Source organism: Clarias gariepinus, chromosome 5 (genome assembly GCF_024256425.1).
Source record: "Clarias gariepinus isolate MV-2021 ecotype Netherlands chromosome 5, CGAR_prim_01v2, whole genome shotgun sequence".
In the NCBI taxonomy this organism is placed as follows: Eukaryota; Metazoa; Chordata; class Actinopteri; order Siluriformes; family Clariidae; genus Clarias; species Clarias gariepinus.
In genome coordinates this window covers 16372619-16396567 of record NC_071104.1, presented here as the reverse complement: position 1 = coordinate 16396567, position 23949 = coordinate 16372619, and the positions used below count along the sequence as shown (strand labels likewise).

The following is a 23949-nucleotide window of genomic DNA, read 5'->3' as shown; positions in this document are numbered from 1 at the left end:
ATGAAGTCAGGGAAAAAAGGTAGTTTCCAAGTAACCAATAAGTGGAATTTTCAATCTATAAACACATGTCGTTTATATTGCATCTGCAAGGAGGGCTCTATGGGATCACACACACACACACACACACACACAGACACACACACACACACACACACCTATACCTATACTGCACCTAATATGTTGCATGATAATACCTATATGAAGAGAAAGGTGGTTAGAAGGTGGTAAAAATGAAAGAAAAAAAAAAAAAGGTTTTCTAAGATACAGCCAGCATTTTCAAAGCCATGAATTTTGAACATTGTGCAGAATGAGGTTGGTGTAGTTAAAGAGTCACTATGGTCATGTTAGCAGTAGATGTGCACAGCAGGCTTGGTCTGAGCCTACCCCTTTCACAGCTGCTCACACATTTCCATGCATTTGATACAAATTGGAAAATATAAGCAGGACTGCTTTGACAGACTGAATAGTTGTTACCCAAGAGCGGTGTATGCACATTAGTTATCACTGATGAACAGAGGAACAGTATACAACATAGAGGAGCTTAAATTCTGGAGTGACGAGTACACTTTAAGGAGACATGCATCACTATAAACATTAATTTCTGAATTTATACAATTTATACAATTGTGCATGCAATTACTTTGAAATGGGCTCCAGCATTTGATAGCAGCCTATTCGCATACTGATGGGCTATTTCTTTCTGCATGGCACTCTTGTTGGGCGTGCAGAGGTGTCCCCCAATTTCGTGCAACGCTCTGTGCCCACAGCTAACACACATCCGGGAACTGCTTTTTGAATCCTGACATTTGGAGCGAATCCCCTGCTGACTTAATCATGCCAAATATTGCGTGTCATTTATGAGCCACACATGGACCTGGCTGACGGTTGTAGTAGTAATCCGCCTCTGCTGTGCCGAGCTCCTGGGGTTCTTAGGCACTGCCCTCTGCGCTCTTATTTTCCTGTCACGCTTGCTCATACAAATAACAATGAGCATCATCATGCAATGGATATTTATGGAAATGTAGCTGTGATGACTAAGTAGGTTTCGAAAAAGAGGAAGGTCACACTGACAGACAACTGCATGAAACATTTTTATATCATTTAAAAAAAATCAGACATTATGGGGTACGGTGGCGTAGTGGTTAGCACTGGTGGCCTGGCACCTCCAAGGCCCTGGTTTGATACTCGCCTCGGGACTGTGTGCGTGGAGTTTGCATGTTCTCTTGGTGGGATTCCTTCTGGTACTCTGGTTTCATCCCAAAGACATGAATAGGGGCTAATTGGCGTTCCCAAATTGCCCATAGTGTATGAATGAGTGTGTGAATGACTGTGTGAGCGTGTGTATAAATCTGCAACCCATTCGGGGTGTGTCTTCTAGGTCTTCTAGGATAGGCTCTTGTATAAAGAATACCGCGGTATAGACCAAGAGTGAGTGAGTAAGTAAGAATAACCAGAAGTTCAACATAATTATTGAGCATTTGCTGCCTGTGGTACAACTTTAAATTACCAAGCGAGGTCCGCTCGCCACGCCCACTTCTCATTCGACCAATCACAAGTCTTCAGACGCGCGAGGAGGCGCAGCCCCCAGCCAATAGCAATGCGTTTTGATATGACGCCGTAAACATGGCGCTCCGCATAGCTCGGGTTTACAGGAGGGAGTCTGCTCAGTAAGTTTTAAAATGCCTCGCCAGATATTACTCTATTCTTCATGACACTTGTTTGTATCTGATTAAAATATATGACAGTTTTCTGACATGCGCTAAATACAGGTTGCAAAGATAACATAAACAATATTAAACAACATAAATACTCGGGAGGCAAGGTGAAATTCTCAGCGCAGTGACACGACATTGAGATTTATGTTTGAATGATTGAGAATAATTTATCTCAAAGACAAAACGGCTTGATTATGAAACAGATTAAATACATTGTTCATTCTAATGCAGTCTCGATTGCCGTGCTTTCAGCCAGCACGCGCAGCTGCAGCAACTGCTTCCCTGTGTGTGTGTGTGTGTGTGTGTGTTGAATCAGGCGAATGTCCGCGCAGGCGGCGGTGTTGCCAAATCCTCGCTTTTCATAGATTTTGTTAAACTGCTGCTGTATTTTGGTTTATTTGTTTATGTTTGACATTTATATACATTCTTTTTTGAATTAAACATATTTCAGTGCATAAATGCTGAAATAAGACTAATTCCGTTATCAAAATAAAATAAAAATAACCTGATAAATGTGATCGCAAACGTAAAACACCATAACGCTCGTAAATGTCTCAGCATGCGCTAGCGGTCACGCGAGGTTCTCATGCACGTGTCCCTTTTAACATCAGCGCAAATGTATTATCATATTTGTATTGTCTAATATATCATCATATGTTATATCTGTGCCAGCGAAATTTTTCTCCTAATTTATTATTATTAGGGCATATGATGTCACAGTGTATGTGAAGGGCCTTCTTTTATAATAGTAATAACATTATTATTATTAGTAGTAGTAGTAGTAATAATAATAATAATAATATATAATATATATACTCTAATAATAAGTATATTATCATTATTATAATTATCATAAACCGTTATTTTTTTAGGCTGATCATGATTATGAGGGACATTTGTAACCTGAGTATTACCTACTACAAGGTTGTATCACCTTTAATAATAGTTTATTTATTTGATTTCATAAATGTTTTGTCACATCCGCCATTTCGTTTGATGGGCCAACAGATATTCAGTATTGCCAGTTGTACCAATTCGTGCCAAACCTGAGTCTGCATCAGGTCCAACAGACTGGCAGTTACTATTAAGTCCATTTGCCAATCTTCAGCATTTTTGTTATGAAAAGTGCACCAATGCCAGTGTTAGCTTTGGCACAATGTTGTATTAGAAGGGGACAAAACAGCCACACAAAACTAATGTTGGATTGATATCAGCTTTCTCCTTAGGCTTGACCATTTAAAGAATAATTTTGGGATTAATTATGCATTATATTACAAAGAATTTTAATGTTGCATTTACTATGGGATTTGCAATGTAGACACTATTAAAATATGCTTATTTGCACTTATATTTCTACAATAATTAAATTACAGGTTACATGCAGTTGAAGTATTTTTTTTCTACGGTCAACTTTGCAGGTGTAAATCTGTACAGCATGTACTTTAAAACGATATACTGGATTTATCTATAGGCTGTTATAAACATTGTCACAAAAAAAACTGCATTAATGAACCCCTCGTTAGACACTGTGAATGACTGGCCTATGTGTGTGTGTATATATATATATATATATATATATTTCTTTTTTTTTTCTTTTTTTTTTGCCAGAATTGCATATGTTTGGTGGAACATGGTGGTGCTGTGATTTATCAACACACCCACAGTGACCTTGCACTTTCTCAATTAATAGATTATACATTGAGCAACCCTGGTTGCTACTGGATAGAACAGTATACGTTTCGATTTCTGTTTTCAAGTATGGGCAGCTTAATGTAGTGCCAAGGGTTCTTGTTGTTACAATAATAATAATAATAATAATAATAATAATAATTTGTTGTAAATAAACTTAGCTCTAATGCTGCCACTTTATTTTGCTTAAATGGTAAATTATATGGATTCAAAATTTATAAAGTACAGGTTTAAAATTGTTCCTCAGTTGTCTGACTTTATAAGATTTTCCATAAACTTTAATTTATTGTCATTGAATAGTGTATGAGATTCTTGGTCTATAATTATACATTGCTGTGCAGTTTCCTTTGCTCAGTGTTTTATCTATTATAAATACATTATAAAAATTCATCTATTATAAATAAAGTTTTCGACAGAATGGAGATCAGAACAGTATAGGCAACAACATATACGGAGAACCCAAACCGGGAAAAGAAAACACACAATAAAAGTGACCAGAGGTGACGGATAATAGCTGTGACCTCTGCACTGCACGTTATTTTGCATAGCAATAACAGGTTATTTTACTTCTGTCGGCATACGAGATACATAGAGCCACCTCCTATGCAGATAGACACAAGTCTACACAGGACCATGTAAAGAGAGATTTAGCTTTTTCCACCTGGTGTTTTTGCTTTTTCCCCTCTTGTAACTGTGACTTTTACATTCATACCAACATTTTTCTTTTATTATTTTTGCTTATTCCAATAATGCAGAAAGGCAAGAAGATAATTGTATCATTGGAGGTACAAATTCTTGGATCACATCCATGTATTGGGGCATAGTAGAGCTCAAATTGTGGAATGTGTTTCTCCAAATAGCTTGAAATAGCACTTTTCTGCCAGTGAGGGTGAAATTTCAAAATCTTACACCCAGCAGTATTAAATTAGGAGGCAGGGAATGGGCATGGGAATGTATTTTAATACTGTAAAATTGAATTTAACATTAGGTAGACTATAATTTCTCACAAAGCACTGAACTGTCTGCATGTGAGATGTTTAATTATAAACTAACTAATTGTAGCATTGGGGCTTTTTTGCCTGAAAAGATGAATTGGATAAAAGGATAAATTCATAACTTTCATCTTGCATTTCTGAGACATTTAGACAAAGCCATTAATTTTGGTGGTGTTTAAAACCATTGTTTTGTTTTGTTTTTCCAGCAGTTTCTTTTACACAAAATAGATGAAACAAAGACAAAAACAAGACAGAGAGAGAGAAAGAGAGAGAGAGCGAGAAAGGGATGGTGGTGGAGTCAGGCTAGTCATTTTGGGGAAGTAAACAACCGGACCTTAATTAGCCAATACTGTACTTTGTTAGGATGGCAAGTTACATCTGCACCTGATTCATCTTCAGAGACTTTAACAAGGAACTTCAAACAGTTTAAATGTCAATTACAACCAAGGCATAGTTTAGGGTCCTAGTAATCTGTCCATATTGGTCATCAGAACATGGTGCCAGGTGGGTTAAATTCAAGGCAGATGAATTTCCAGAGGCGCTGTTCTGATGGCACAGCTCATCTACAGTGTGTGACGGGACTGTCATGCCAGGCATCGTCATATTTGCAGCTTGCGTGTGAGCACAAGGTGCATACAGTGACAGTTTTAGTGCCTGAGGTGCTCTCAGGCGCTGCCATGAGGATGTGTTTAGCTCTATTAATTAAAGCCACCAGTTCCTCATTTTATTCCAGGAAGATGAAATAGTTTGCTCATTCTAAGGGTGCGCACGTGAACTAATTAACAAACATTTAGTTTTTTTTTTTTTTTTTTTCAATTTAAAAAAAGCTTGTCAGTTTACAATTTGTCTAATGAATCTGTGTTTCCCTGCAGATAATGTGAGGTAAAGTCAATTAAGAGTTGAGTGCACACCAGGCTAAATGCTCAGGCTGTACTCTGTTCCAGGCAATGTAAGCGTGCATGGTTTATGTAAAACAAGTCGCCACTGGCAAGGCAGCACGCTGTGTTATGTCACCAACACCCACTTGTCAAAGATGCCGCAGCATCCGAAAGGAAACATTGACTGGTGCTATGAAGTCGACAAGTGATGAAAGTGGCCTAGAGCTTTTCAATTACACTGCCAAGGCCTAGACCCTATAAGTTAATGGGCAGCTTCCTCTTTTGAGGCCTGCCAAGGCTTAATAGCACAGGTTATAAAACCTTGAAATGTAATGTGCTACTATAACTTCTTCAATTAAAAGCAACTGTGCAAAGGGAAATAGGAAGCAGTTTTGGAGAGGCATTAGGAATAAATCAAAGGTGGATTTCAAATAGCCTCGGTTTACAAACTATTCAGGGGGTAAGTGAAATTTAATAGATTCTTATGCACCCTTCTGTTAGGGGTATATCTGGATAAGCCATAATCTGTTTTATGCAGCCTGCAGACTGACAGTGCATCATAAACAGGAGTTTTGTAGGCTGTACAATGTTTCAGAGTACCTCATGCCAAGCACTATAAACGCCAATAATTAACTTTTTTTTCATTCCGACTTAGTAAAGCTCTAAAACAAATCCAGACCACACTCGGTATGTGCTGTAAGCTTTATTATGAACAGATTAAAATAAAAAATAAAAAGTTCAAATGTTTGATATCTGTGGAACAAATATGAAATGTAACTGAAAATGATAAATACTTCAAACTTGCTGATCCATTCATGCCGCAGATGTTGTGTCTGGAATCCCCTAAAAAAACAATTGAGTCCTGAGCAAATAGTCTTGTGTTGACAAATCATTTCCACGTTGATGGGTGCTGGTGTTCACAGCGGTGCTGTGTCTGTGTGTGTGTGTGAATGTGTGGGGCCCTAATCCATTTAGGGAAGTAAGCAACTTAGGCCCACTTTAAACAAACGTTACATTAAGTGTTAGGGCAGTTAGCAAAATAGCAAAGAAAAAAAAAAGATTTTTGCACTCAAATGGATAAATGTACGTGAACCACTACTTTAACGGTGCAGCAGAAGAAGACGTATGCCAAGGGAAGGGTGCGGGCAGATTAGTACCAAATAACAGCTGCTAATTCCCCTACCTAAAGTGTGTTGGATATTAGTAAATAAAGAGGTTCGTATGATTTGTATATGCGTTTGGTTAAACACTAAAAAAGCATTACAGTGAGTGCAAGGTCAACAATAACCTTTTAAAAAAAGATAATTAAATAAAGTTCTCTGGCTCTCCTTTCAGAACAGTTCATCAATAAACCGGTCTATTACCTGTTGTTGACCCTGCTAAGCTAGCATTTAAAATTTGTTACAGAGCATTAAGCTAACACATGTTTCTGTGGGAAAACAAAGACTTGGTAACAGGATTGGGGTCCAGCTGAATAAACTGAATGGGGAGGGGTGGCAGACACTCTTGTCCTGGACGAAGCTAGGAAGGTCCATACGGCCAGCAGATGGGCATTTGTGCTTTAGGTCCCCACAGACAAAAACACTGACCCAAACAAGTGCCTCAGCTCTTGCATTAAACACTTTGATCAACACAGGATCTCGGCCAGAGAGCGGCACCTCAGATAGGCCTCAGAATTGCATCTGTATAAACATGGTCTGCTAGGAATGTGTGAACAATGCAACAAGAGAATCTTGTTCAAAAAGCAGACCTTTGACCAAAGCTGGGCCTCTGAGTTCCAACGAGCATTGAACCAGATTAAATAAACAGTATCGGGATTAGAAGGTGACGGGGAATATGTTGAACTGCACTCCAGTTTGTTTAAATATAGTTGTCATCACAATCATAAATGATCGTGGACCGATTAATGATAGTACTTGAAGTTTTTGCACATTCTAATGGTTTACATAAATTCTTGAGGTAAGCTTTCACTCAAGCCAAAGCTTACTGTATAATAATAATAATAATAATAATAATAATAATAATAATGAACAATGAACAAAAATATTTAAAATTACAAAAAATTACTCTCATATAATCCACAAATATATCCTTAATAATAATAATCATGATTAATGTAAGAGCAATAATTGGATGTTTAATAAATAATTTTAAACTATTAAATATGTATTGAAATTATTGCATCTTCTTATCTTAACTAACAGTAGTATTCTCCCACAATTTTCCAGTATTCTCCCACTTATTCACTATAGCGCAGTCTTTTGATTCGGACTGTTATTGGCATATATACTGTAGCATAATTAAATCGCTGCAGTTAGAATTGTAGCTTGTTTTGTCAAACAGTAAAACCAACTGATGAACCTGTGATGTCTCGTGTAAATGTGAGCCATTTATCATTACAATATATAAAAAGACATTTTGTTGGATCCTCTGTCAGAATTCTGACAGAAACATGATGAAAAGCTACGGTTTGCTATGGTAGAATGCTTGTTTGCAGAAGACCAATGTTGTGAAGATTAACAAATGATTGATTGTGTAGGAGTTTAGGACTCTAAAATGATTTGGTCAGGCTGTCAGCCAGACGACTATGATGCAACTCTGCATGCTGTGTTCAGCCAAGTTATGTTGGTAAAACTACATATTATAAGCTTAAAGTAAAGCTTTCTCTATTTCATTCATCATGTGAATCTTAGTGAATCTCCTAGAAACATTACCTTGTCTCATGCATTCAGTGCGCTGGTGACTCTTGAAGCAATTCACTCAAGGTTCAGGTGGTAGTAATTCACCTTAAATCCTCTTGGGGTCAGTGTGCACAATGTTCTGCTGGGCTGAGTGTACAGTCAAGGAAATTAAACCCAGACTTTAACATCAAGTAGATGGGGTTTAAATATATAATTCACTTTCTCAAGTGGCTTAAGTAGCTTTATTTCTGTTGCATATTTTAGAGATGTTGGACTAATGAAACATTTCTAACGCATGCTCAAAACAGACTGTTCATTAAAAGGTTATGAGTATTAAAGAACTAAACAGTAATTAATGTGAGGTTAATTATTCAGGTTTTCAATTAAAACGTCTTAAATCATTTCCTCCAAAAAAAAAAAAAAAACATAAATAACCTGATATCCCTGCAGATCCTTATTTACTTTAAAATTTAATATTGCCTGTGTGTTCCAGGTAAAAAAAAGTCTCTACTGCAATTCAAGCCTCAACCAAATATGAACCGTTGTCTAAATAAAATACCAGAGTAAATAGGACTTACAGTACAATTAGGAGTTGCATCACAACAAGCAATCATATGATATCCCTCCTTTTATGACTGCATGAAAAAAAATTAAATAAGTAAAGAACAGAAGCAATAAGTCGAGTAATAATAGTGGGAGTAGATTTCCCATGGTGCCACACATGTAAATAGAGAGAGTAGAGCCCTGAGGTTGGGTCCCACTCACTGATGTCCCGGTGAGGACGTTTCACTGGTTCTCATTAGTTTTGGAAATGAGCATTTCAAGGGGAGGGGGAAACTGCACTCGACCATGAACAATAGAACGAGCTGTCTATCATGACTTGTACCTTCTTTAAACCCTGCGTTTGGTTGCAGGATTTCTCAATATCTCATCGACCCTTTGAGAGATTTCTATGGAGAACCCGGATATGTGGTAGCAGGTGTGGAGTGTTTCAGAGTTTGAAAACCTTTCTTGGCAACATTATAAATGATTTGTCATGTTACTGTGTACTGTGGTGAACTTTGCACTTGCTGAACATCGGGTAAAGCTAAAGCTAAATCCCAACTCCTGGAGCAACAGGAATATTGTGTATTTAATAATAAGTGAATGAGTGATTTGAGGTTCATTTTATAAACTCCTAAACAATTATTTTTAATGGTGTATTAGTTTTTCTGAGGCGTTTTATGATTTTATGCGTAGTATTTATTTTATATTTCAGACACGCAGTCGTTGTTCTGTGTTAAGCGAGTAAAACGTTTATGGGATATTACGTTAAACCACTGACCGAAAACAAGCCTGTGCCTTCTTAGACCACTGGAATTGCTTAATTTTTGGAAACCTGATGTAAAAGCCGTAGCCAAAACCGATGTACTTAGTTCACACACATGTTGATAACCAGTTACTTTGTTTTATGACTTGTGTTCAGTTTTATAAAGACTTTGAAGTCTTGTTTAGCTTCTTTCTAGCAGGCAGTCCGTATGGAACCTTGTTGTGTCGTACCATAACATAAGTCCCTAATTTTTCTTTCATTCTTTCTTTCTTTCTTTCTTTTTCTTTCTTTCTTTCTTTCTTTCTTTCTTTCTTTCTTTCTTTATTTATTTTTGTTCAATGCTCAAGGTTACCAGAGATAAATTAGCACAGAATATTTGTAATCGTTTCCTAAATATAAACAAGGCCCACTGTCTTTCTTATATCTTACATGGATTCCCTCAGACTGGCTAACTCATGATGACCACACCTCGTTGTGGATGCCTTGTCGGCGAGTATGTTGTGTCTTCGTGCACGCATGCGGTGACTGGATGCAGGCGTTTGAAGTGGAAGCCGAGCTGCCGTGCAAAGGCTGTTTGCTTTGTCCCCTTAATGGGGTGTGTGATGGGCCTCTGGTCACGTCACTGAGTAGTGCTGCAGCTCATTAGAACCAGGCTGTGGTCCTGCCCCACACACACACGCACACACACACACACACACACACACACACACACACACACACACACACACACACACACCGACACACACACACACAAACATGCACACACCTGTCTTGGAGGTAAATAATTGTTTTGTGATGTTCGTGTGTGTGCGCACACACACACACACACACACACACACACACACACACACACGTGTGTCCACATCGTTAATCATCATGATGCACGTGTCTTTCCACGTTAGTCAGCCCACAAGTTGGTTACAATAATGGCTTTAGGTTCTTTATTTTCCCCCTACACATAATGTTTGTTTGGCTAGTTTTTGTTTGTTTATCATTTCCAGATGGCGGTCCTCAACTTTGCTTGCGTGGCTTTCAAGTTCCCAGTGAGCGTTTTATAGCTTTGGCTCGAGTGCTTATCCTGTTTCCTAGCCCTCGCTTTATGACAGCCACTTTTTCCCTGCAAACTGAAAACACTTTTCTGGAGTGTAAAAGGAGGAGCTAATCTTTGTTTTGACGCCACGATGGTTTACCCTAGGTTTAAGGGTCGCTTGTGAGGCGAGCGTCCCCGAGGCTACCATTCTCTTCAATTTATTTCCGTATTGAAACCGAGCCAAGCCCCTTTGTTCATGGAGGTGCAATGAAATGTGGCGCTTTTGTTATAAGGAAGGACTGATGAGGCTGGAAACCTTTTCCCATGCCTGGGTCTGGGCACCATTAAGGACACGTCACTTATTTACAGGAAAAGAGCAGGTCAGCTGTAAATGTGGGGGTGGATAGCCTTACTCATCGGATGCGGTTAAGGGCAGGACGCTCATCAAAGCTCACAGCTTTGTTAAAGCATCCCTCTCCCTTAACAGGTTCTTTTCTCCGATGCCAATCAATGGCTAATTACCCTTCTATTCTAGTTCTCTTGATCGTATTTTCCTTAATGACTTAAACAGGGAATTCCACTAATGTTTCAAGATGTCTGTGTAATTTGCATATCGCGAAGTAGGCTGAACAAAGTCAATCAGCAGCTTTAAAGTTCTCTGATGAAAACCGTTGTACAAATTTGAGTAAAAAGGAGTACACTCTCCGTGGAATGGCAAGGTCAGGTTTTTTTTTTCAGTACACTGAGATACACAGGGGTAGCTCGGTGGTTAAGGCATTGGACTACGGTTCGGAAGATCCCAGGTTCAAACCCCACAACCACCAAGTTGCCACTGGTGGGCCCTTGAGCAAGGCCCTTAACCCTCAACTGCTCAGATGTGTAATGAGATAAAAATGTAAGTCGCTCTGGATAAGAGCGTCTGCCAAATGACTAAATGTAAATGTAAATGTAAGATGATTAGGAGACTATGCATTAAAATTTCTGTTTTCCTTTACTGATATTTCATATCTAGAGCTGTTAAATAACTTGGAACATGGAACCTCTTGTTTAAATTTTTTTTAAGAAATCAAACTATCTGAGAATGTGGCATTCTTGTGGCCAGATGTGCTCTTTTAGATTAATTGATTTACTCTTGGTTTGAGCATTGGGTTTCACCTGTGAAATCTGCATGAGTTGGGACAGGTGTAGTGTTTTAGACATGGGACTATTGATTGGAAGGTGCCAGGTTAAAAACCCCACCACCATCAAGTTGCCACTGTTGGGCCCTTAACCCTCAACTGCTCAGGTGTATAATTAAAGAAAAATGTCACTCTGGATAACTGCTGCTGATGCGAGAAAAGCAAGCCATTTTAATGCTGATGGAAGATCAAGCAGAGCAGTTGCACAGGCATTGAGCATGGGCAGTACAACAATTTTGGAATGTCCTAAAAGAGAAGAACCCACTGGTGTACTAACAACCAGACATCGAACATGTTGGCCATGGAAAACTGCAGCAGTTAATGAAAGAAACAACACCAGCAACAACCACAGGGCAGGGTAAAGGCATTACAATCCACTGATTAATAGAGGTACAGTGGAGGTAACGTCATGGCTTGAGATTAAATGTCTGTTTCTGGAACAGACTCGCTCTTCTTTATTGATGATGTAACTCATGGTAGCAGCAGAATGTATAATGTCTTTATATACATTTGACCTGCTATCCAATCTAGTTGGAAGGAGCTTTATTATGCAGCAAAACAACACAGTTTGATGATGTCAATAGATCACTGGCTTGATGCGGTTTTTGCAGAGAAGGGATTTGCAACCAAATGTTAAGAGCTTTTTCATATATATTGGTGATGTCTGTGGCATCACGGTGGCATTATGGTTAACATTGTGGCCACGCACCTCTAGAGTCGAGAGTTCGATTCCCTCCTTGGGTCTCTCTGCGTGGAGTTTGCATGTTGTCTCTGCGCTGGGCGAATTTCCTCCAGGTGCTACGGTTTCTTCTCACAGTCTGAAGACGTGCTGGTTAGGTTAATTACGTTCCCAAATTGTCCGTTGTGTGTGTGCCCTGTGATGGGTTGGCACCCTGTCCAGGGTGTACCCCGCCCTGTGCTTAAAGGCTCCCCTGTACAGGAGATGTGGTTTAAAGATAAATGAATGATGGTGTCTGTTCAGATATTTTTGCTTGCCTATAAAATCAAGAGGTCTGCCACCAGAGGTCTGCAATGTACTAAACAGTTAGTAGGGAATATTAGATCATTCAGCTTTTGATCTCATGGACAGTTTTCCTCATTGTACACTAAAATCAAAAGAACTGACTTTGCTATTCCGATCCTTTTAAATACTCTAGTTGCATATGAGTAACATGAGTTTTAATAGAATGGAAATCCTCATGAATGTGTATTATTTTAATGAAAATGGTACTGTGAGTATGATTGACTATTATTACATGAAATGATTATATCTATCCAGTGTCATAACTTTGGCACAGTGTGAAAAGATGATGATGATGGTGAAGAATGTAAAGCAATGTTTTGAATTTCTGTTTCTATAGTACTTCCCCTTATTTCTGTTAAAATTGTTAAAGAAAACTAGATCAAATAATTATATCTACATGCATCCTAGCAGAGGTCAGGAAATAAAACAGAATTGCTTGTATTTTTGGTTTAATTTTTCTTTGCCTCGCTCGTTGTCTAGCACTGAATACAAAAATCCTCCATCATCTTTAAAGTCACCAGTAGGGCAACATTTAACTTGTTTTTCCAGTCGCATTGGTTGAGAGCAGCTCATATAAAAAGGCACCACAAGAACCTCAGTGAAAAGAGACAGTTTAAAGATGCAGTAGCTTTTAGATTTAAAATAAATCTAATAGCCGGTTATCCTTACCACAATCACAAATTCAGCAGGAGTTTTTTTTCTTCCTACCAAGCTGTTTTCTAACCACAGAGAAAGAAAAGATGCTGGGTTTAAGTGCTTACTGTTAAACCAGGAAAAACACAATTCCAGGTAGATTATGTTTAGGAAATTAAATTGTACTCTTGCTATATAAATGAGAAGGATGTAAATAAACACAATTGCAATAATTGTAATAAATAGACGTGTTTTAAACAGAATCAAAGACAGATGATATGAATAGGTGGGGCACTACCTGCTTTTGGGCTGGATTGGCACGATGGATAAGGGGCATCTGGCTAATACTCAAAGCAGAACAAAAAAAGTTACATGAGCAGAAGTTTTTATTTTTTACTTTTTACTTTCATAAGGATTTAAGAGAGCAGTCGGATATAAAGCAGGACAAACAGTCATTAATGTGCACGCACAATGTTCATCTAGTCCTCCTTACAACGAGAATTCCTAGACCATGCTGTCAGTGCTGGGCTTTCTACCTCTGGCTCAACACCCTTACCCCACAATAAAAAAAAAAAAATACACACACACACAAAAAAAAAATTGGTTTAGGCCATGTACACTTTGCTTTTAACTCTAAATGCAAATAGGGATATTTGGGCCTTAGTGTTGGGTACAGATAATGTTTCTGTGTTACACTTCTAATGAAAGCATAGTGGCTATAGTGGGTGAGAGAATAAGCAGAACTAATTGCCATGGAAAGACTTAATACTATACAGTTTATTTAAAACCATTCATCCATCCATCTATTCTTAGTAACAGTTTTAACCTAGTTAACCTAACATTTTTTTCCCACAAGCTATCTTACAATCTTTTGTATTAAAATAAAATGTATATTTTATAAAACAGTATTGTTTCATTAAAAAATAAATAATTAAAATAGTTACTGCTGTAATGTTTAAAGTTCATTTAATGCACTTTAAAGGAAAAAAAATATTAATATACAAACCTGTTAACTTTTGATTAAAAATGGAGCAAAATGTAAAAATCAATGAATCTGCATTCAACCAGATTAATAAAGTATATTGATGCAGTATACAGTACATTGGTTAAGGCATTGGACTACGGTCTGAAAGGTCCCAGGCTCGAACCCCACTACCACCTAATTGAGCAAAGCCCTTATCCCTTAACTAGCTCAGATGTATAATTAGTAAAAATACATGTCGGTCTGCATGAGGGTGTCTGCCAAATGCTGTAAATGTATATTGTCCTATTGCCCATCCTTAAAATGCAGCTGATCAGTAGACAGGTAGACAGGCTTGGTTTGAACAATATTGGAATCATAAGATCATTAGTGTGTTCTGAGAGTGCTGTGTGGTTTTAGGGCCAGAGTCTCTAGCCAAGGCCTGACCCTGTGCTGAGAAGTGCCTCTTACACAGTTTCCCTTAATCTCTGTACTGACCGCTTGGTGACACCCACTTGGCCATGTCGCTCAGTTTTTATGTTATAATGATCCCATTTTTGTGTAAAAAGCCACTGATAACAGTTACTATATGTGTTAGGTCGCTTAACCATTTTTTTTTGTTGCTGTGTGTTTACAGCATTTTTTACTCTGTCCAGCAAAATTTTGGCAGTTAAAGAACTAAACAGGAAGCTAGTGGTTATTTGTTTTCTAAAATCGTTAGTGATTTGGTCTAGGTAAAAATTTGTGGAAAGAGCAGATAGCGCTGTCCTCCGAGTGTGTTATGAGTGTGTTGTGAACAGTTCGAAAAGATGCGGTCGTCTGGCTGGATAGTCTTCGGCCCTCCTGACTGAGTGGTAGTAGTAGCCTTAATGTGGGAGCCTCCTAGTGATGGGGAGGAATTGGCCACGATTAAATAAAAATCAGGGGAAAAAAATAAAATTAATAATTTTAAGAATAAAAGTTTAAAGAATATCCCTGTTCTACATTGTAATTATTATGCTTCTTTGAACAAATAATAAACCAAACATTTATAGACTATAATATATTTTTTGATCTGAAGGGAAATTCCAGATATCCAGCAGTAATGGAGACAGTAACGCAGAGACTGGTTATGGATGGGATTGCACACTGTGTCTTACATATAGTCAGTATACACTAGGAAATGTAAGGAACTACCCGGAAGTAACTAGTGCACTTATAATAACAACAAAATATGATATAAGGAGCATATAAATATGGCATTTAAATCACAAGTGAAAAATATAAAATAAGATAAATGAAGTTAATTGCAGTGCAGCCTTGATGTGCAATTTTATGTGTGGCAAATTGTGCAAATAACCAAGTAATTGTGCAAAGAGCAGTATGAAAGTGACAATGAAACTGAATCTGTGTGTAATGGCAAAATATGCAATAGTAAGAGTGATAGTGGTGGTATAATGGTGTGGGGGATGTTTTCTTGGCAGACTTTAGGCCCCTTAGTGCCAATTAGGCATCGTTTAAATGCCATGGGCTACCTGAGCATTGTTTCTGACCATGTCCATCCCTTTATGACGGCCATGTACCCATCCTCTGATGGCTACTTCCAGCAGGATAATGCACCATGTCACAAAGCTTGAATCGTTTTAAATTGATTTCCTGAACATGACAATGAGTTCACTGTACTAAAATAGCCCCCACAGTCACCAGATCTCAACCCAATAGAGCATCTTTGGGATGTGGTGGAACGGGAGCTTCGTGCCCTGGATGGCGTTCCACAAATCTCCATCAACTGCAAGATGCTATCCTATCAATATGGGCCAACATTTCTAAAGAATGCTTTCAGCACCTTGTTGAATCAATGCCAAGTAGAATTAAGGCAGTTCTGAAGGCGAAAGGGGGTCAAACACTGTATTAGTATGGTGTTCCTAATAATCCCTTAGGTGAGTGTATATAGCAGATGAGCCTTAGCCTAGATCTCCCAGTCCCCATTCCCATTCCCTTGTAGCGCGGGTTTAAAGAGCCTCATGGCTCTGGGGACAAAGGATTTCATAAGTTGAGCAGCTCTGCGACAGAAGTCTTCCACTCAACACACTCTTCTGTTTGCCGAAAACTATGTACAGTGGGTGGTTGGGGTTGGCCATGGTGGACAGCATTTTGGTTAGTGTCTTCCTCTCCACTTCTTCCCAGAGAGCGTACAGCTCCAAACCAGCTCTCCTGACCATGTTGTCCAAACACAAGGCATTTGTGGCTACCTTCCCAGCATAGTACCACGGCAGAAAAGCACACTGGTGATGACCGATTGATAAAACATCAGCAGGAGCTTATAACAGATGTTGAAAGATCCTAGTCTCCTCAGGAAGAACAGCTGGCTCTGACCTTGTGTTTACTGACCAGTCCAGTTTGTCATCTAGCTGTAGCCTCAAATATCAGTATGACCTTACCTTCTAAACATCCACTTCCTTAATGGAAACAGGTAACAGGAGAGACCTGGATTGATGTAAGTCAATAACCATCTCCTTGGTCTCAGTGATGCTCTAAATATGTAATGCCTGAGGTGTATTGATTGAACAGGAAAGGGGCGAGGACGGTCCCCTGTGGTACTCCTTTTCTGCTGAATATGATTTAAAATTTTTGTTATTTGACATCTTTCCTGGTATTAGAGGAAGCCTGATATATGTTTGCCATGACGCACCACTCTATAAGCCGTAATGACGCTCAGGACACCCTGCAATGATATTTATACATCATACCATTTACATTTATGCCATACGGTAGGTGGTATTATGCTAGCAACTTACTGTATACTCTGGATTATTGAATTCCAAAATATAAGAAAACAAGGCTCATCACTTTAATAAATTATAAAATAAATTAGATAAATTTTTTTGTCTTTTTTTTTTAACATGCTTGTCAATTGCACGAATATAGTAGTTTTTTTCCCCCCACAAGTCAATTCAGGAAGTTTGTGAAAAATAAAGCTGTCTTATACCTTGTACACTGATCGAAATTAGTATGTCAATCCACACATGCTTTAGCCTGAAGGCTTTGCAGAAGCCACCTTGCCTACTAAAATGTAGTTAGAAGTTGTAAGAGAGCTCAGCCTGTCCACTGGAAACCTCCCAGCAGTGCTAGACACCATCCTTGGCCAGATTGCTGACGGTGCAAATAGCCAAGGGGCAGTAGAAATGACAGAGACGCTAAAGTTCTCAGAAGACTGTCGCTCCAAGCTGAAGATATCATAAATGACAAGTAATGGTGTGAAATGCTAATAGGAGAACAGTGGAAAAAATTCAGGGAGAGCAATATATTTATCCAACGATGGATTGACTGCACTAAGCTATGCACATTGTGTACTTCTAGATATAACAGTAGATTAAGGAAACCTAGAGGTTTAGGGTGGGTAAAGTGTAATTTGTAGTTAAATACATGCAGCAGACACTGAGCTGATTGTTGAGAAGCATTTTAAAGTTCGTCACCAGTGCAAATTTGGAAGTGGTGTTTAGATCAGATAACATTTTTTTTAAGTTGTTACTTATAAACTAATAAGTAAATAGTGCCAACAAATAGCTGAGCTAATGAAACCATTTTTTTCATATTTTTGCTTTTATGAGAATACAAAACGGATGATTTTAGCAGTCTTGGTTTATTTACTTATTCAGAGATGGAATAAACTTTATCAATGCACTTATAAAATCCAGTGTGTCAGCTAAAATAGCCCTATTTTGGTGACATGTTTTATTTTGTTCATACCTTGCAATTGAACCGCAAGGATTTTTATGACACTTCCCCTTATTGTGAAACACAGTTGAATTGGAGAAGGTTGCTTTCTGAAATTGCCAGAGGCTGTTTTCTGTACTTATGCTATTCGGAAGGGCAAGGAAGGAATATATTTTTTTCGCCAAAAAGGCCTCTAAAAGGTTTAACCTTCCACTGCCGTCCGGCAAACAGGTTCTGGAAGTGCCTATTTTTAATGCAGTCAGCATAAAGGACTGTAATTATGAAGTCGAGCGAGTCATAAACCAGGTCATTTAAAAGTGACGGCACAGGAATGGGACCAAATCCTTTGGAGGCAGAGCCTTTTAAGCGCCTGTTCTGTCTCTTCCACTGCAAACCCCCAAACCCGTTTGGCACGGCTTTGATCTGTTCATTCGACAACGGATCCATCAATAGATTGCAAATTAAGGCGACTGGACATGGAATATGAGAAGGCACAACAGCATAATTTTTTATGCTATGCTGTAGGCTGCACAAAAAGCTCATGGCTCATTCCTTACATTTTGATAATATTCTGAGTATTTATGTTTTAAATTTCATATTTTCTCGTCTGGGCTATGTTATGCGCTGTTCTGCATGGTTCATCTGAGAGACGGACATGGATGCTGCTCCACTGGTAGTCCGGCTGTAGTAGGCTGCCCACTGACACACACATCGCCATGCCTTTTAGGCCCAGCTGCAACCATGCGCTACTTCCTGACGGCTTTTGTTTACCCTTCTGGGCCCCAGCTGTTGGGATAGGTGATAGCCACGCTTTCTGCTTCAAGCCCCCCTTCGAAAAAGACAGTGCGCTCGTCCACACCAAACCCTAAATAGGTGCATTAGACACAGCACATTAAGAGGCTGCTGGCGTGGAGGTAGGTGCATGTCCCCGAGGCCTTCAACACCCACCACCAAAAACACACACACACACACACACACACACACACACTGGATCAGGAGGCATGAGTGGGGCAAAAAAAAAAAAAAAAGCTTAGACTCAATGCTTTTTATTCCTCCTTTCACCAGTCTTCCACCCCCCATTTTTATTCGTACAACACTCTCATTATTTAGATAGTTATCTCTCTTGAGGAAGAGCTTGCCATCATGGTCTTGTTGGTATTTTTAACACTGTGTCATGTGGCACTGTGTTTGATGTAGCATTATGTTACCCTAGACTTGTCGTGTTGCTGTCTTTGTGTCCCCATTGACTTTCTTTTCTTTTTCTTTCCGTCGTATCCCACCCTCCTTCCTTTTTTCCCGCTTTTGGAAGCGTACACCCCGCCGTAGCCACAGCGCTGTGAAAATACCCACAAGGCCAATCAGACCATATGTAGTGTTGCCGATTTTTTTTTTTTTTTTTTTTTTTAATGCACCAGCTGAATCGAGACACAGCAGGGTATTTCTAAACATGAAAATTAATTCACAGCTAAATGCTCCTATATGCAGTACAGAGGCAGCATGGGAGGGAAGAGGAATCAAACGCTGAGTTTCACTAGATAGCAGACGAACCCTGAGCTGCCTGGGCCTCATTTTCAAAGTCAGCACCACAAATAGGGTCTGACAATATAATGCTGTTTTTTTTTTTAGAATGCTTACCAAAAAAAAAAAAAGGACAAGACAGACTTTTGATTGCCCAGGATATGAATGAGTATAATACATCGGACACTGAGAGGGGGGAAAATGGATATCAGAACATAATTAATTTGATTCTTTGATAATGGCAATTCAGCTATTATATACAGTTTATTAACAAAAGACTAGAAAAAGTTTTCTGTGCACAATATGTCTCTTATGTGGAGTCTAATTTTGTGTGATTTCCTGAAAGGGTACAGCTAAAGTCAGCGCGCAGGCCTGGGTTCAGAAAGCTGAGCATGCCCCGTTCCCCTAAATAATGAAAACAGCGATGGGGTCTCTCTACTTGTAATGAACTTTACCATGAAAGTACTTGAGCATGACTTTGTCTCAGAGCAGTGCAAATGGAATTGCCTCCCGATGGTTTGGAATGCACCCAGCTGGCATTTAAAAGGTGATAATTGGAAAATACAGGATACAGCCATGATTGGGGAAGGGAGTTCTTGTTCTAGAGATCTAACCACTGCATACTTGATACAGGGTGTGCTGAGCTTGCCTTTCAGTTTGCTCTTTCACTGTTCTTGGTGGTCTTTCCTATAAAGGTGGGATTGGGATTTAAAACATGTTGCAATATAGGTAAATGACGAAATGATATAAAACGAAAGGATAAGCTTACATAAAGTGACATCGTAAAGGGATGAGGCACCACCAGATACCAGAACTGGTCTTGCAACATGTTCTCCAAGTACGTCAAGGAGAAACACCATTCTTCTACTGGATGTTTCTGCAATGGCCAATCTGGGTATGCATCATTGGTGGTATATGGTATGTGTATATATATATATATATATATATATATATATATATATATGTATATGTATATATATATATATATATATATATATATATGTATATGTATATATATATATATATATATATGTATATGTATATATATATATATATATATAATTCGATTCTTTTAAAATAATTTTTCATTTATACATTTCTGCATTTGGAGTGGTAATAATGTTGTTCCTCTATAATCAAATTTGAGGTGTAGTCTAAAGTATTCACACACTACAGTTAACAGCACAGCATCTTGTGTGGTATGGACAAATTATTTGAGATGTTCGTTTGAATTGTAACAAAATGTAAGATTTCTACTGAATCGGAATATTTATAAAGTCGCAATGCTAACAATCACAATGCAATTTGAATCAACACCTAAATATCACGATAATATGGTATGGTCTGGTCGCGACAGTGTCATCATGGAAAAGCTGACAAAAGTTTTGCTTTAGATGGAACCCATTATGGAAAAAATTCACTTTTGTGATTTTAGATATTCCGATAGTCTCCAGTTTTGTGTGCAAACACGAGAAAAATATTTTCTGTTTTTTGTTTTTGTCCTTTTTCTGTTTGTGTATGTACTGGAGCTTAAACAAGCCTACGAGGTTATAAAGAAGGCATACTTTACACTTATTAGTTTTATATGTACTCAGAATTCTAAAGCAGGGCATGGCCAGCTCCTTTGTTTTTATTTAACCGAATTTCATGCATAAACTGTAAATTGTGTAATCTCTTTCTAATCTTTTTTTAATCATCTCACTTCTCCCCCCTTTTGATCTCTAGGCTTATATTCCTCCTTTAGATCAGGAGAATGTGGGGCCACACAAAAGTAAAAGCTTATAAAAAGTAGCCTTTTCTCCCATCACCTCCCCTCTTTTCTTCCTCTCTTTATTGTAGTCTTATAGCAGTGCATAAAGCCAGACATGGCATTCCTCCTGATCTGAGGAAGGAAGCCTTGAAGCCTGGGATTTGGAGAGCCTCACACCCGTGTAAATTAAAACCATCTCTCTGCTCCTCTTCGAAGTTGGGCTAAGCAGGAGCAGACAGTATTCGTTAGAGTTCCTCAGCAGAAAGAGCCTGCTAATGTCACTGATGAGACACGGTCTACAAAAGAAGTGTAAACTTAAGCTGTGATTTGTAGCAGTGTTTTCTGTAAAACAGTTAAAAGCTCAGCGAGCACACAGATAAAAGTTATCAACAGACACCAGGGATAGGTTAGGGGTTGTAAATTTTTTTTTTCTAGCTGCAGCACCCCCATGCCATCTGCCTGACCCATGCACCTCTGAAAGATGTTTCCATCATTAGCGCACAGCGTCCTATCTGCACAGGAAGACCTTTGAAATATCGTACTGGACATAGCCTAATGATTTCCGCTGGTTTGCGAGTGGCGATTCCGGTCGGTTTCTGCGCACAGAGTCTGTACTATGAAAGGCAGTAAGCTGAAAGGACACCCACTCCCACTCGGTTAACAAACATTAAGGTACTGGGCTTCTCAATCTTGTTTGAACATCACACCAGTTCCTTTACTGGTTCCTGAGAACAGCATTGCAATTTCAGGCTGCTCTGTGTGTTGTTAGTGTGGATTTTCCATGTTTTCACAGACTAGACGGTAAAATATGTGCTGAATGGATGGAATGGGGAAGGAAGGGCGATATTGGGTGGTACTTGCCCTGCTATGCTATGCCACGCTTTAAAGCAGTCCTGTTCTTCCACCTTTGAACTTTCCACGCGTGTACTTTGTTTGTTTAGCTTAACCATGATTATGGATATGGATAAAAAAATGACTGAATTAAACTGGCCAGCTTAAAACTCTTTTTTTGATGTGCTACATCTATAGCATAAACATTATCATATCTGATAGTGACAACATGGTAGTTCCTTACCAATCACACCCTAAAAGTTATGAGCCAATAATTCAGCATGATATTCCATAACAAGCATAAAGCTTGTGAACTTTTATGAGTTAACTTTTCCATGTTTGAAAGCAAGCAGCCGTCTGCATGCTTTCCATGTACCGTCACTGTCCACTTTTATAGAAACCCTGGTATACATTTTAATTTATGCGATTATCCAGTCAGCCCATCATAAGCAGCAGTACAATGCATTATGCCATCCAGATACAGGTTCATATAATGTTTACATCAAGCATTAAAAGGGGCAAATAATGTGATCTCTGTGACTTCAACTATGGCATGGTCGTTGGTTCCAGATGGGCTGGTTTGAGTATTTCAGAAACCGTTGATTTCTTGGGATTTTTATGCACAGAATTGTGCAAAAAAGAAAAAAACAAAACAAAAAGAGCCCTGTGGCCAGAGGGCCTGAGGGCACTTATTTCCTGTTCTGATATATTGATATGAAAGTTAACTGAAGCTTTTGATGTGGATCTGCGTAACTTTAAGCTTTGTGCTGCTGCCGCGTAATTGGCTTTATATATATATACTGCTACCTTACAGTATACAAGTTAGAAAGTTGGCCCTATACTACAGTCCAAAAACATTTTTATTTTTATGGATTTGTATAGAGACTGGTGTCGGGTAACTTGCATCTACTCATGCATCCGATACCTTGCGATATTATCTGAAGCAAGCATAGTGTATGTTGCACATTACATACTGGTGATGTAGTGATATTTCATAATTAATGCAGGCTTCAAGCTGTTTTGTTTAGAAAAACAAAATCTACAGGGGATAATACTGCAACTTCCTGCCATTCCTGATAAAATATCTTATGGGCAGACAGTTTCTTTAACAGAGAGTCTGAATTTCCTTTAGGATCAATAATGGATGGATGTAAGGATGAATGGAGATCTTGCTCATGAACAAGCAGAACACTATCAGCTAGAGAGGTCAGTATAAATTCCATGTAATGCATGCATGTTAAGATATTTGTGAACATGGACCAGTGATGTAAGCATGTATAGAAAGTGTTGCCATTTAGTTCAGTGGCCACTGAGACCTACAGACTCACCAGGGTCTACACATGAGTCAAGGTGTAGTCATTTTTAATAACTATTATTGCTTATGTTGCTCGGTTTGCTCTTGTGTGCTCTATTAAATATAGTCCTGTTTAACATCTTAAACAAAACTCAGCATGAGTTCATTGCTAGCACAACACAGCAGCACATAGCAGCAAGCAGTTTAAACAGAGCTGAACAAAATGTTCCATGACATCGGCCACTGCGTAGTACTAAGCCGGTTACTCATTTCAGTATCAAGATTGGTATTAATATCAGTGAAAAAAACAAACCTGTAAACTGTAAACCATAAACTGTTCTTAAACTTAGTTTTATAGGTAATTTGTCAAATGTATAAATGCCAAATTATAAGGTTATCCAGATTTTACCTATAGCAACCTTATAAAATTGAGAATGATTGTCCAGCTAAACTCATGGGTTGTTTAGCATTACTCACCACAAAAATACTTAGACCACTTAAAATGAAGTAAAACATTTATATCTGTCTAGAGTCTGATGATCACAGCCCACTTTGCATAATGAGGTAAAGCTGTCACTTTAGAACAGTGGAGGCTACAGTAAGAGAGAGAAAGTCGGGGTCTAATTCATATTTGGAAAATCACTGTAGATAACATTGCCCTGCGATGGATTGGCCCCTGTCCAGGGTGTACCCTGCCTCGTACCCTAAGTGTCCTCGGATAGGCTCCAGGTCCCCGTAACCCTAAATACATTAATTAAGCGGTAATG

General features: G+C 38.7%; 1 protein-coding gene across 2 annotated transcripts in view; it reads left to right on the top strand.

Moving 5' to 3' along the window:
- Window positions 1-1619: 1619 nt before the first annotated feature.
- Window positions 1620-23949, top strand: part of clybl (citrate lyase beta like) — a 73720-nt gene continuing 51390 nt past the window's right edge. The window contains exons 1-2 of one of the 2 annotated variants that reach the window (XM_053495754.1): window positions 1640-1667; window positions 23021-23094. In XM_053495754.1, coding sequence (XP_053351729.1) covers window positions 23033-23094 — 62 coding nt within the window. In that variant the 5' untranslated portion in view covers window positions 1640-1667; window positions 23021-23032. Of the gene's footprint in view, window positions 1668-23020; window positions 23095-23949 lie in introns of both variants that reach the window. The other variant, XM_053495755.1, reaches the window with a different exon arrangement.